Raw genomic sequence first — 14,710 nt, 5'->3', positions numbered from 1 at the left:
AATAAAACATTTATCCATTTCTTCACTTAAAGCAGGGATTCCCCCAGAGCATTATAAGCCTGGCAGGCCACCAGGCTTTACCTGTGCCCCCACCAGGCTTAGCTTTGCTTGATTATTTAAGTTTTTTTTTAGTGTTTGCATTTTTTAAGACTTTATAGTTGATGTTCAGATATTAATCTTTTAATCTTCCAATAACACATAAGTATCAAGTGATATTTTCAATTTTCTGTCAACTTTAAATAATGTTTGATGTATCAGATAAAATCCTATGGATATACATTGAATCCTATGCTCATAACATGACCAAATATGAAAAATGGTTTAGGAGTAGGAACAGTTTTGCAAGGGATCGTTTAGGGGACTTTTATTTATCCAGAATAGAGTATGTCAGCAGTGCTCAGCAAAAAAAATCATCGGTCTTCCTCCTTTGAGAGGCAGCTAGGAGTTTCGATGGTGAAATACAGAAGAACAATACAGCAACAGGCAGCTGACGCAAAGGAAGAAAAAGGGTGGAGTGTTTTCCTCCTTTTTGAGGGAAAATAAATGTTTTCCTTGCATAAATAAGAGGCCGCTTCTAAGAAAAGCTGAACGCTGTCTCACACTCTGCACTTCACTGCAATTTCTCACCGAATCTCTAGCATGTTTTATGCATGAGCCAGGAGCCCCTTAGTACAATAAATATTTAATATTTATCTTTCAAATGAAATTTCCATTAAATTTGTAGAGCATTAAAATATTTAAGGACACAGATTTCATTTCATGGCTGCCAGACTGTCGTTTCAGGCTAAAAGACAGATTCTGTACAGATGCCAAACATAACACTGCTCTGTTTGTCCTTCCCCAGTGGGTGAGATGGCAGTGCTTTTTCATTTTGCGAGACTTTATGCATGACTATCTGCCAGTATTGAGAAATCAATTTCTCAGCCTGCTGGCTGAAAATGAAGAATAATAAGGAGAAACAGGGATGTTTGAATGAAAAAGATAAGAATCTCCACCACTGCTAAATACATTTAAGACAAGGATTAGGTTTTAAAGACAAAGGAGAAAAAATTTATTAATGTGCTGACTGGAATGCAATATATTAGCGATGTACTTTGCTTTTCACACATGGTAGGTTACCTGCAGCTATGCTCTCCAGCTCTTGAAGAAGAGGAAGAATCACATTATTCCACACCAGTGACTCTGGATCCTCCTCATCTGGGCATGTGGAGCCGTTTCCATGCCCAAGCTCTGAAACGTGGAGAGAAAATTGCAGTTTGCCAATTACCTCCTGCAAGCACAGAGGTGGTTAGCAAGGTTCACAAGTTCACCATCTTAAAATAAAACAGCAGGAAGTTTGATGCCACAGCAAAAGGTCACCATCCACAGCTAAACTTCCTCTTACTTCTGTCTGCACCAATATGAAACAGTCTGCATGTGCAACAAAAACACGTGTCTAAATTCTCTTAAATACCATACATGCTTTGTTTCTGAATATTTGCATACCACATTGCATGGTATGATACAGGAAGTCGTGGCTGCACAAACCCACCTCTCTCAGCTATTGATTGGTTGTTTTATGGCTGTTAGCAACAGCACCTCAACCAAAGGCTTTTTTTTCCCAACTTAAACTTAAGTTGAAAAAAAAAAAAACTTCAGCTTCAACTTAAGCTACAATTTCAACTTAAACTTCAACTTAAGCTACAATTTCAACTTCAACTTCAACTTAAGTTACAGAGATCATCATGTTTAGGAGATGTTACAAAACAGGTTTCTTTTCATGAAAATACTCTAAGTGCAAACACAGAGGTGGTGGTTAGCCACCTCTGTGTCATAAATGTTCAATTTGTGTTGCTTGGTAAATATGCATAACTTGCTTGAAAATAAGAAGAGTGAGGTGCAATAAAGAGATCTGGACAAACCTGTTTTCTGTTCTGTTCCAGACTCTGTGGGTCTAACTCCTGAGTCAACATCAGGCTTTATATTTTTACTGCTGTAACAAAAACAGACACAGACGCACGCACACAAAGAGCCAGGTTACATCAGATTTTGTGGCTACTGTCATACTTCCTTAAAATTGGCGCAGCTTTGGATAACTGTGCATAAAAGACAAAACGTGTAAATAAAACCCAACAGCGACTTTGTCAGGAATTAGAAGTCTCTGCTTTTAAATGCCTAGACAGGCTGTAAAAAAAAATTGCCACTAGGTGTCCTTGTTGCAACAGAGGAGCAACTTGTGAGGAGGCGCTCCTCTCGAGTCCGTTTTGCCAATGCATGCGTGTGAACAGTGCGAGATCATTTGCACGCAAGTAAGATACATGTGGGTTTATGTCCTTCCGTTTACATTGCTGTTTTTATTTATCTGGGTGTGTGACGGTGCAGTTGTGCAGAATGTCTGCTCAAAGACAGGAACTGAGATCTCAGCTCTGAGGCCAGTCTGGTACATGCTTTGTCACCGTGTGCTGACACCTCCGTCTTTACCTCTGTGCAACACTGGTGAAGTCTTCTAATAGGTAGCATGCTATGTATGCCGTGTGTTGTGGTTTTCCTTTTGCATTAGATGGTTGCACATGTTGCAATGTGCATGGAAAACATTGCATCAAGGTGCCAGTTCACTTCGTGAAGCAGGACAGATGGTGAGTGGTGGAACTAATTACAGCATAGCAACCCTAAATAGTGATAATAAATAAAAACAGATTATGACATAACGTGCTGACTCACGTTCCCTTCTCCATGTTTACAGGACAGAAGTTTGATATCATAAATACTTGCTTAAAAATCAACTTTTCCTTAAGAGCACAATCCCAGTTTCGGGTTTAGCTGCTGTTACAGTTGAAACCAGATGTTTGTCCAGGCTGTACATTGTTTTTCTCCCCATCTGCCATCAAAAAAAGACTGAAGATTTCATATTTCAGGTCAGTTGAGATTATCGAAAACATTTTTAAGATTCCCATTCCATAAATCTATTTGAAAAGGTTCAGGTGAAAATGTCATGGCTTTATAACGTTTAATTCATATTATTTAAGTTAAATAGAGGCACACATGTGGATGTATTTAAAGGCAAAGTCATACACGCTGCTGCCTTGTGTGACATCATGGAAAGTTTTTGAGAAGTCAGAGTAGATTTGTCTGATGTTTTCTGAAGGTCCCACAGTCATCCGTGTAAAAAAACAACAACAGCAAAACAAAAAGAAAAAAAAAACCCACATAACTAGGAACAGCATAAGAGTGACCAGCTATTATGCCATTCAGGAAGGAGCCAGGTTCTGAGTCCAGTGATGAACATAAAACAAATGCAAAAGACCTTGTGAAAATCACGGATGAAAATGGGAAGAAAGCATCCTTATCACAGTAAAACTGTAAAAACATGAGCTTCTAAAGCACCAGGAACTTAGACACAGAACTTAGATACCATAGAGACATGTCCTGTGAACTGAATTGTTCACATTTAGAAGAAAAGGGAGAAAGCTGAAAGCTTGAGAACGCCATCCCAACTGTTAAGCACACAGGGTTGCAGCATGATGACAATATTTTGGAGTGGCTGTCACAAAGCCACTCCAAAATATTTATTAGTGGGTGGGTGTGCAAAGGTGTGAGTGAGCAAACAAGGCGGCCTAAAAACCGGACTAGGCCAATCAGCCAGAATAATGAAATTTTGACATTAAATAAATAGAAAAATGTCAATAATCCTAACTGACCTGTAACAGGAATTGTCCAAACTTATTGGCAGCCAGCGAGAAAAGTGGTTACGTGTCTTTTTATAGGTAAATATCTTATTTCAAATATGCGCAATGTCTAAAAGGAGATATGCAGCAGGGATAGTTGGCAGAGGCTTGCTGCACCATCAGGGGGCTTTGCCTTTGTATGATAGGATTAAGGGCTTGATAATAAGGTCTCTTGTTGTGAATCTGCATTCTCTGAGACATGACCTCATCCCCGTCTTAGGCCTGGCCAGTGCAGTGCAGTCACAATATGCAACACTGCCAGCCTTGCCCAGATCGGCACCCAAATCTAATAGAGAGCCATTTGGAGCTGAAGAGCTCTGGCTTATTGGAGAGGAAAAAAGAACCAAGGGGCTGTCTGATATATATACGCTTTGACTCAGCTGGTATCTCTCACTTTGTACTTCTCCCAAGGTAATTTTGTAAAATTGGACGACAATACTTCCAAAAAGCCTGATTTAATAGTGCGCTCAGTGCCAGGGGTTTTAAAAGTAGGACCCGTCTTTGTCAGCAACAAGTTACAGAAACATTGCGTGTTAAGCTGGCTCGAGTGGGGTTATGTGAGGGAGATGTATGAGCAGCGGGAGAGATTTCCTGTAAAAATGTTTTATGGTCTTACTCCCCCACCTCCTCTCTTAACAGGTCCAGCTGCCCCACCAAATCGATAAGTGGATGGATTGTAACAACAGCCCCCTGACATCGTGCCCAGAGTTATATGCTCCTCAAGCTGACACACAGCTGATGAGGTCGGCAAAAAAGTAGAGCTTTTAGCCTCTCTGCGCTGGGGAAAAGTGTAAAAGCTGACAAATGAGGATATCGACAGATGGAGGCAGATTCATTGGATTTGAATCTTGCCAAGAAGCTGGACTTAACTGTGACCAAGATATAGTGTACAGTGAAGTATATGATGGTTTAACAGGAGGTTGAGAGTGTAAAGTTGAAGAATTTGTGGTTGTAGTTAGAGAAACCCATGCTGCTCTGCAGTATCTTGGAAAAGTGTTTCTCGCCACTTGAATGTTTTTGTATTTTGTCACATTACAAACACCGACTTCCATGTATTTTATTGGTATTTTATGTGACACAGTACAATACTTCATAAATAGTTTATAAAAACCTTTTAAAAAGAGTGGCATGCATTTGTGTTCAGCAATAAACCAGTGTAACCAAATTCCTTCAATAGTCACCTAATCAATAATTATTAGTCATGTACGGCTCAAATCGCTCCTAGAGATTTGTGGAAAAAGCCATTGCTGGAAAACAGCCACAAAAGGTACAATTTGCTGTTTGCCACAAGTAATGAACATCTGGAGGAAAGATGCTCTGGTCAGATGAGATCAGAGCAATTTAAGTCCAAAGCTGAATACAACCCATCTGACTGAGCTTGATGGATTTTGAGAAAGGAATAAGCAAACATTTCAGTTTAGATTAAATTTGAGTAATGACTCACGGGGGCTGAATACAAATGTACTGCACAATTTTCGGATTTTTATTTTTATTTCCACCCAAAAAATGTCTTACAAAACAAGTTTGTGATTTACATGTGACAAATAAAGAGAGCTAATAATTTACACTGAACACAGTTTTAATACACTTCAAATGATGGTTCACATATTTTCAGCAGGCCAATATATAAAAGATGCTTTTATCATTGTTACAATAACTAGATATTTACTATGATTATTATTGCCCAAATTTGTAATATATTAAAAATAAATTTGTGTAGACAATTTTGAGTTACCTGTCTAATAATTAAACCTAATAATAACAGAACACAGATCAATAATTACACTGATATTCTTGGGTTTTTTAAAATGATTTTTACTAGTAATAACTTTAACTGCTGTCACAACTTCAAGAAAGACAGTACACTTTCAGCAGAACAAATACAAAAAGGCACAGCAGCAATCAATATTACTAAGAAGGATTTGATGAAAGCCAAAAACAGGACTCAACTTCATCTAGTAATGGCTACCTCTGCAACCTTTTGTCCGAGTAAATCTTAAACTGGTTGTGGGGCTGTTATTAAGGTCAAAGAGGAGGAGCAGTAGAAGGAGAAGAGACAGTAAAGGACACATACCGCCGAAGGTTTTACCTTCTACTAGGTGTCCTGCGTTGGCTCGCTTTGAGATGACCTCTGCGGACCGTCGAGAGGTCTGGACTGCAAAGTTGTTCGGCTGACAGCCGCTTTGGCTCTGGGCCTGGATTTAATTTCTCTTTCACAAAAGAAAAAGAAAAGATGAAACAGATCATTCAAATGTTAAGTGTGAGGTGCTGTAGACAATTTCTATGTTCACAGTACACATAAAAGCAGGCAGGCAGATAATTATTGACTAAAAGAAAAATGGACATTTAGGATTTGTTCACATGTCTATCTAAAAAAGGGGAGGGAGGAAAACACATAAGCTAGACAAATCCTAATCATATAGCCAGAGCTATATTAGCACGGTTTAGATCAAAGTACACACATGTTATAATAGCACAGTCAAAGTCCTAAATCTTGTGCTTACAAATGCTCTTCATCTGATCTGACTGTCATTGAGCTATTTTTAATAGAAGAAACGACTTGCAACTGCAATTCAAATTAAACTTTGCTTCATCTCACAAGCCTGAAAAAAAATGCACACCACACTTATCAGATTTTGTTTTTCCATTTTGAAAACCATGTATCTTTTTACTTTACTTCACAGTTATGTCCTACATTGTGTTTGTCTATTACATAAAATACAACTAAAGTGTTTTGAAATTTGTGGCTGTAGCATGAAGAAGTTAAGGGTATGAAAACGATTCTAAACACTGTATTTTGGAGAAGAATGGTTACACACAAATGTTTGCACAAAAAAATGATAATACAGTGATCCAACAAAAAATAGAGAATAGTTTGTGCAAGTCTATTTTATGTTTGCTATCAGACACAAAGAGTAATAATTAATTTTAGATTTAAAGCACCAGAGATTGATTGAAGTTTCTTTTCCCGCATCCTTTCTCAGTTGGTCGACACAAAACGTTTTTCTTTTCTCACCATCTGTGCATGCTTCTGAAGGCAGCAGTGATGCAAGAGATGCAGACTTGAGGAGGCGGGTCTGAGACCATGCCAACCCTTTCCTCGCTTCCACTGGCTCAATGGGGGATTTGGGAAAGTCCTTCAGTGGATCCTCAGCATTACTGGAGTCTGGAAACTTTGGTTTCTGGACAAACAGACAAAACATCGAATCCATGATGGTGTGAGAAATCGATCACCATCTGAATTTAGTTGTGACATCTCTTTTAAGCCATTAGAACTCCTCCAAGCTTGATTTCTTTTGGTTGAAAGAAACAAAATACACATTGTTAATATGTCTGTGAATGTTACATACATGGTTCAGAGGTGAGAGGCGAGTCCCTGAGCCTGGCCTGGAGTCGGCATCAAAGTTTCGAGCATGAAGGCTGCAAAGTTTTAAAACGTAATCAATGATTTATGACAGCAGATACATACATTTTCAGTTCACAGATATGAATTCAGCTGAATTTGTTGCTAACCTAAAGGCTGACGGAGGTCTGCTGCCATGATCTCCTCGAACAGAGTTTCCCCCAAAAAGCCGCCTGGGTCCATCTCTTGGTGTGAGCGGCCGGTGTGTGGACTGAACTCGCAGAGACTGCCTTGCTTCTCTGACTATGTCTGCACATGATTTCCTCAAACTGTTGCGCCGTGGGGTGAAAGCGCTGCAGACCTCATGCTTGGTCTCCATAGAGCTCAGTCAGTTTGCTCATTCGGGCCTAGGTGACTACCACAATAGGCCTTTTTAGAAAATTATTTTGTGTACATACACATGTGAAAACAGTCAAATTCCTTGTGCTCTGCCCATAAAGCTGATTCTGTGTTGCTCACTTGGCCTTTTCTCTGCTTTACGTCAGTCTTGTCCCCACCCCTTGTTTCTTGATCACACATCCATTGTGCATCCAGTTGATTGCTCCCTCAGTATACATTAAGCCTGGTTTACTGTATTCTTTTCCAGATCCTAATTACCACGTCTCTAGCTATCCCTTGACAGCAGTTTTCTGCCATTTCCTGTTTTATTGAGTTTCTTTCATAAGTTCAGCAACCATTTTGTTTTGTTCCAAAGATTATTTGGAGCATATTATCTTCCTCTCTGCCTTCATGTCACACATTAGCGCCCCTGAGACCATCTTACTGCTTTGTGACAAATAATTATAACCAGTACTAAGTATAATACACATCTCTAACATGACTCATCTGCTCTTCATTTTACAGATTTGTCGTTTCTCAATTCAAAATTTCATAGGTAGTTATGTTCATCTATCCCTATACTAAACACTTTCTAAATCTTAAAGTTTTTTTTTTTTCTGGAACTTTTTTACAGTTTGTCAAGTTAGATCAACAAGATTTAAAAAACACGTTTATTTGTGTGTTGTATTGATATTTTAGGTCATATTTGTGAAATGCAATAATGAATTACAATTTGAAAAGTGTTTAATGCACATTTAGGACTCCAGAAGGGGCCTGATTGGAAATAGAGTGCAGCTGTGTGTAATTTAGTCACTATATGAACACAGTAAAGGACTTACGGGTTTGCTAGAGAACGATAGTAAAACAAACAAAAAAAACAAAACAAAAAAAAAACAAGTAAATACATCGAAGTTGGTCACAAAAAGTAAATAAACCCCTTTATTACTTTATTATAATTTTATAATGCCGTAAAAATAATTACAGCATTTTATTTACATATACTTTGAAATATATTTCATACATATAAAATTACTGTAATTTTTCGAGTTAATGTTTAAAATTTATTTGCTCACTTTTACTGACGTTACAGGTGTTGTAGATGCGGGACGATGGCCTTTGTTTGTGCGCGTTCGCGATCCGTTTCTATGGTGACAAAAATGTCGCTTTCAAACTCAAGATATCAAATCCAACAAAAATACGGATAAAATAACTTAGCATCTGGGATTGGAAACTTCATTTGTTTATTATACGAGTAGCTTAGTGATTAAGAAGCTATATTTATCCATAAGAACAGCTAGAATTTTTTTAAAGCAGCAGGAATCGGTCGATGAGTCTGATGTTTGAATGAAACTTGTCGTTAGTAAATTAAACTGGAACACTCACCGTTAACACTCCTCACAGCTTAAATTGCCGAAAAAAATGTCAGTCATGAAATAAAGCATGGTTTCCAGACCAAAGCACAAAAATAAAATGCGCCGAATCTTGCTTCAAAGTTGCAAGTTTTCAATCAGGCGTTTAGGTTAGACTGAAGCTTTCCTGTGCACGAGCTTCAGACGCGCGACTCAAGGTGACGCGCTTTTGCCTTTAACTGGGCTGTGAAGGAAACCACGAAGATCTGCTTCAAGCTAAAGTAAGGATCCGGGTTCATTAACTGTTTGTCTTTATTTGTCGTTTAACTTTAAATTAAACACTGTGTGAGTTTAGCAATAAAAACCATAAACAAAAGTTAATTTTGTTGAGCTAAAAGTCCTCAGGGGCAGAAGTATCATTATGGTGAATTGATGTCTCTTTGTAGTAGGTAGATAACTTTAGTAGATTAAATTTAGTTTCGGGATCTGACTTTGGGTCATTGTTGTTGTAATTATAAAGAGAGCTTAAGCTTTTATTTCAGCAGTTCTTATATGTCCTATTTCAGTTTGCGGCATTTTGCAACAAAAATGAATCATTAATTAAACATATTTACTTCTACTAAGATGTTCCACATAAGTTTGTTTTGTTAGAGGAAAGCTAATGTATAGTAATCTCACTTTATAACCTTATATACACACACACACACATTTTTGTGTTAGTTTGTCAAAGCATGCATAATAAGTGCCCGAAAAAGTTTATCTCATCCTTTATTCAGCTACTATCAACCAAAATATACAGTTGTGAAAAAGAGTATTTGACTTTTTACAGATTTCTTCTGTTTTTGCTTTAAAAAAAATCATACTTAAATGTCTTGAATGACACAAAATTTTAACATCAGACAAAATAACTTAAGTAAGTTCAAAAAGCAAGTTTATAAATAATTTAATTTGACATTTTTGGCCTGATTATTGCAGTGTCTATGACTAAGAAACCCTTTAAATAGAAATAGTCTGAAAACATGAAGTAGGCAACAAGTCTCATAAAGCAACACATTTTTGCTCTGATCTAAAGAAATTCAAATTCAGTCCTCAAGGGTCAGTTTCCTGCAGCTTTTAGAAGTTACCTTGTCCAACAGACATAAATTAAATAGCAGAATTGCTTCCTCAGTTGGCATTCAAGTTATCCAGATTCCTGCTAATGAGCTGATTCGTTGATTCTGGTGTGGGAAAGCAGAGACACATCGGAAAGGTTGATAAATTTTATAAATTAGATAGATAATTTGAAACATCTATGAGTGACACAAAAAACCAGCAAAAGAAATCCATATGGGGAACCTCAAAGTGTAACATACATTCAGTGCAGATACACATTTGTAATCTCAATAATTATCAGTACACACACAAATATTCAGCCACATAAAGTTTATCAAATAAATCAAGACTATGCTTTATTCAAGACAACAAACTTTCTAGAGATGCTATAAATTACAGCATTTTATTTAGATGTTCTTGTCAGAAACTGAGTTATATTCTCTGTTGTCTGTCAAAAAAATAAATTACAAGTTGGAGCAGAGACATGGAGCCCTTCTGTTTTTGTTTTTGTAATCATCCTTATGTCTGTCTTTACCTTCCCTTATATGCAAACACAGAGATTACATATTTTAATCCCACAGGCAGAAGTCTTGATCTATCAGCAAACTGGTCCAAGGTGCAAAATTTGTGGCCAATCTGAAAAAAAAAAAATAAAATAAAAAAAAATAGCAGAAAAAAGCTGTTGTCTAATTATGATATCTGCTGGTTATTATTACAAAATATATACATAAACAAATAAATATTCAGTTCTTTGAAGTAGAACAGGAATCATCATTTTCATTCGTCCACCATTTTGGATTTACTCACACTGTGACGATTGAAACATGGGATACGTTCCCAAAATGGCCGCAGGTTTACACTCTAGTTTTTAAGTCTGCAGTTGTGGTCCAATCGCAAGTTAGTCTTTGATGCAGCAGTCCTGTTCCTGTTTGCACCATTAAATACAGACAGCTTGGCTGTAGATTCACCATGCTGTCCTCACACTCTTCAAGCTTCGTTTACTTCAGATGAATCATCGATGCAGAGAGGAAGCAAGATTTGGTCAAAATTCAAAGGTAAACTCAGAATTATGGAGAGCACAAGATGCCGAAGTTCATACACCTAACTTGTGTTGCATTCTGTCTCTCTTCAACGCCGTCTCGATGGGCTGACCTCTTTGAAAACCAATCAGGTCTGTCTGGATTTTCACATTTATCCACTTGTAAAGCCTTCAGCCCCCTGGCTTTTTATTTTTTTATACTCTGAAATATACATCTGAACAATCTTGCGAGTCTCTGGTTGGATTTAAATAGCCTTACATGCTTCAGTCTCTTGGATACAGTGAGCCTGATTGGCCCAGAGTGCACGCTGGCCATGCCCAATCACAGGGCATCACCGTGGAGCTCAGCAGCCAATGGGAGGATGAAGATGTTCTCTGTGATTTCATTGTCACTAAGGGAGGGGGAAAGGCACTGCCAGGACAGTTGGCACCAACATGTTAAGCGGTGAAGTCTACTATGGTGTTTATGTTTGACATAACCTGTGGAGCGAGACGAAGGAGAGCAAAAGTAAAGACGAGGCAACGCAGCCCCATCACTGACGTCAGAGATGCTCACGTTAGAGGAGTGAATGGCTTGATGCGAGAGAAGGTGTTGTGTCTTAGACTGACCAAAAGCACATCTTTTCTGGGCTCCCTCAGCTCGTCACATTCACATTCAAACCCTTTTCCACCCCCAAAGGACTTGCATCTGTCTTCAACTTCTTTCCTTTTCACCTCAAAATGCTACCTGAATGCACGTTATACTATGTACGCTAGGAATGTGCTTTGCATTTCACAATTTCTATCTTTTTTTTTAACTGTAAGACATAACCTCTATTTTAATTTACCAATACTGATTTTATAATTGATTTTTATTATTATTACCATTATCTGTGGGAGAGAATAATAGAAAGCCAATTCTGCATGTGGTATGAATCACACAAACACTTATTTTTCTGTTTGAAATATAAAATATATTCAGTATTTGCTCAAGAACTCAGTTAACTTCTTACACATTGTTACACATTCCTGGTAAAGTGTAAAAGTCCTTAAATAAATTCATAAAGGTGTAAGAAAATGGATGGATGGATGTGCTATTTATTTTCAAATATTATAAATGCCTCATGTAGTTTATGTTTTATACTAGCCATCTCTTTTTGATATCTGAGCCTCTTTTTCTGAGACATTTTAGTAATTTTTTGTGAAATTGCCCAACGTAATGATCAGACTGAAGTTTCTATTAGTCAGCAGGTTGTTGAATTGACACCAGAAATGAAAAGTCCCATTTAATAGGAAGAAACCTCCAGCAGAACCAGAACCTGGCTCAGAGTAAAAGCCCATGTGTCATCACTGACCAAAGCATGCACCACCACACACACACACACACACACACAAAGAAAAACATGCAGAAAATTTAGAAGCGCTGATCCAGAAGTACTTTTTATGTTAAAGAAAAGTAAAATGTAATTGGTCTTTTAGTGGCTTCATCTATGATAGAAACACAGTTAAGTCAGCAGCTTTCATTTTGCTGACTGACCCTGACACAATAAATCAAATTTCTCGCTTTTTATGCGCTATTGCTCGCACAAGATTACAGATTCAGCCTTTTACAAGATCTGCAGTGAAATGAGTTGTTCAAAAGGGAGTGGTTTCAGGCAGGAAACACTAAACAGAACTGCATATTTAGCATTTTAAGGGGATAAAAATGCTTAAACTTATCTTACATAACAGCAAGCTTTTTTTTTTTTTTTTTTGCTTGATTAACGCTTGTTACATGCAATACCTACCTTTGCAGATTTATCTATTTTTATCTGCCTGACAGTTCAGTTCACACTTGTGTCATGAGGTTGAGGTGTGTTTCCACACTCTGCAGTGAGAAGCAGAAGTGGGTGAAAAGCCAGACACGTCGTCTGGACCATGAGGAAACCAACTCCGTGCACAGACATTCAAATAAAGCAGGCGAGCTGGCCAGACGGTTACCAGCTTATCACTCATCTCTCTTTGCATGCACGGAAAATAAAATACGTCTCCCACACACTAATGCTCACCAACACACACCTGTGCAGCTCATACAGCAAAAGTGTCTTTTGTTTTTACACCTGTGACATAAAATAACTTTTTTTTTAAAAAAAAAAGAGCATTTTCCCATTTAGGGTTCTTTAAAATGAATGTACTTTATTTTTTCTCTGAGATATTTATAGGCAACTTATTTTTTTAGCCACTCAGAGTGAGGACACTAGTTACCCAAGCTGCCAACCTAAATAAAAAGTGACAAATACTGACCGACCTTCTCGCAGCCTCAACAACAGCTCTATACTGTTGTTGAGGCTGCAACAACTTTTGCACATTTTGCAGAATCACATTGTTTGGTGTCTCTATCACCTTTGCACATCTAGAGACTAGGGATATTTTTTTTTATCTATTCCTTATAGGTAACTAAATCTATGTCACTTTGTAGGTAAGTCAATAATAGGTATTTATTTATATAGTACATTTCACTGGTCATGGGTTACTATTATAATTTAAAATATTTACTGAAAAAGGTCAAGCATCACTTTTCAATTCTTGCCACAGATTTTCACTTGGACTGGACTTTGACTGTTCCATTCAAACACACCAATACACTGCAAATCCAGATGTATGTTCTGGGTTGTTGTTTTGGTGGAACTTGAATCTCCTTCAATTGACGTTTTCTATTATGTAGTTCAACAGAAAGGCCTTCCATTGGTTTTCTTTAAGCATTGGCTTTCTTATGCCGTACTTTGACGTCGGCCACATTTGTTGAGAGCCCAACCAATAATTGTTCTATCAACAGATTCTCCAGCCTGAGGCGTGGATCTGTTCACATCCTCCAGATTTGCTTCTCTTATTAATGCTCTGATCATATGGAGAAAAGCTTTGTTATTTAATGTAAACCTGCTTTAGATTTCGATCCGTTGTGTTCCTTCTTCTTCCGACGTTCTCTAAAAAACCTTCAAAGCCTCTAAGGCTCATATTTATTTAAGGTGTTTTACAGGGTTTGTCTAAATATTCCTCTGAAATAGTCTTTTAATGTACACATCAAAAGAGCCGTATGTTAAAGCTATTATGTTACATGTTATGGAGGTGTTTAGTAACAGTAACTAGTAAACAGAGTTTCCCTGTAGACTACAATCTTGCAAACAAATCTTACAAAGTCATTTTCATATAATTTTATTAGCTAATTTGGGAGTAGGCGGCTCAGCTTTTCCTTGATGGCCATCTTTGTTTCTATGAATAGATGTTTGGGCGTGAGTGCTGACCTGTCTGTGTGGCTTCCAGTGTTCCTCCCTCACATTGGTCCGTACTGTATGTTTCGCCAAGGCCATCTGATCACACATAAAGCGTTAACAAACACGCATTCACTGACTCGTTCTGAGTGATGTGTTCCACTCCCCATTAATTATGGAGAGAAAAATATTGGGTGAAGAAAGATTTGCTTTAAAAAGTGAGCATCAAGGTCTGTGTTTGGCATCCTCTTAAAAGGCTTTTCAAGTACACACGGAGGCTGGTGAAGGACGCCGGCGCCTGCTGTGGGTTTTTTCAGACTGTAGGGTACAGTGCATGTTCCTTTGAATGTATTACAATGCCTAACCTTCGCTTTTCAAACACGTGTTCTCTGCTAACTCATGTTACAAAACTAATGTTGTCATCCTGCTCCTTTTTAGTAGTAAGTAAAATAAAAAAAATATATATGAAAAAACGCAGCTTCCTTTGTGATGAGAAAGATGAGCTGCTGTCTTCAAGCAGAACACGTCAACATAAGATATCCTGTGGTTTGTAACAATTGTGGTCTTGAATAAAGAGG

At 37.8% G+C, this 14,710-nt stretch overlaps 1 protein-coding gene and 1 long non-coding RNA gene across 8 annotated transcripts in view; one reads left to right on the top strand and one right to left on the bottom strand.

Annotated features, from left to right (window-relative positions):
* Positions 1 to 9,984, bottom strand: part of armc2 (armadillo repeat containing 2) — a 28,631-nt gene extending 18,647 nt beyond the window's left edge. The window contains exons 1-8 of one of the 7 annotated variants that reach the window (XM_007546953.2): positions 8,809 to 9,305; positions 8,499 to 8,568; positions 7,218 to 7,462; positions 7,055 to 7,124; positions 6,721 to 6,886; positions 5,794 to 5,914; positions 1,902 to 1,972; positions 1,120 to 1,230 (exon numbers count right to left, since the gene is read on the bottom strand). In XM_007546953.2, coding sequence (XP_007547015.1) covers positions 1,120 to 1,230; positions 1,902 to 1,972; positions 5,794 to 5,914; positions 6,721 to 6,886; positions 7,055 to 7,124; positions 7,218 to 7,426 — 748 coding nt within the window. In that variant the 5' untranslated portion in view covers positions 7,427 to 7,462; positions 8,499 to 8,568; positions 8,809 to 9,305. Of the gene's footprint in view, positions 1 to 1,119; positions 1,231 to 1,901; positions 1,973 to 5,793; positions 5,915 to 6,720; positions 6,887 to 7,054; positions 7,125 to 7,217; positions 7,463 to 8,498; positions 8,569 to 8,808; positions 9,307 to 9,898 lie in introns of those variants that run through there. The other 6 variants (XM_016669301.1, XM_016669296.1, XM_016669305.1 and 3 more) reach the window with 6 other exon arrangements.
* Positions 9,985 to 10,832: 848 nt separating this feature from the next.
* On the top strand, positions 10,833 to 11,964 carry LOC107835771 (uncharacterized). The gene is made up of 2 exons (XR_001661594.1): positions 10,833 to 10,921; positions 11,174 to 11,964. It is a non-coding gene; the product is annotated as an uncharacterized LOC107835771 (long non-coding RNA).
* Positions 11,965 to 14,710: the final 2,746 nt, after the last annotated feature.

This window comes from Poecilia formosa, unplaced genomic scaffold (assembly GCF_000485575.1).
Source record: "Poecilia formosa unplaced genomic scaffold, Poecilia_formosa-5.1.2 Scaffold1, whole genome shotgun sequence".
In the NCBI taxonomy this organism is placed as follows: domain Eukaryota; kingdom Metazoa; phylum Chordata; class Actinopteri; order Cyprinodontiformes; family Poeciliidae; genus Poecilia; species Poecilia formosa.
This window is presented reverse-complemented; position numbering and strand designations above follow the sequence as displayed.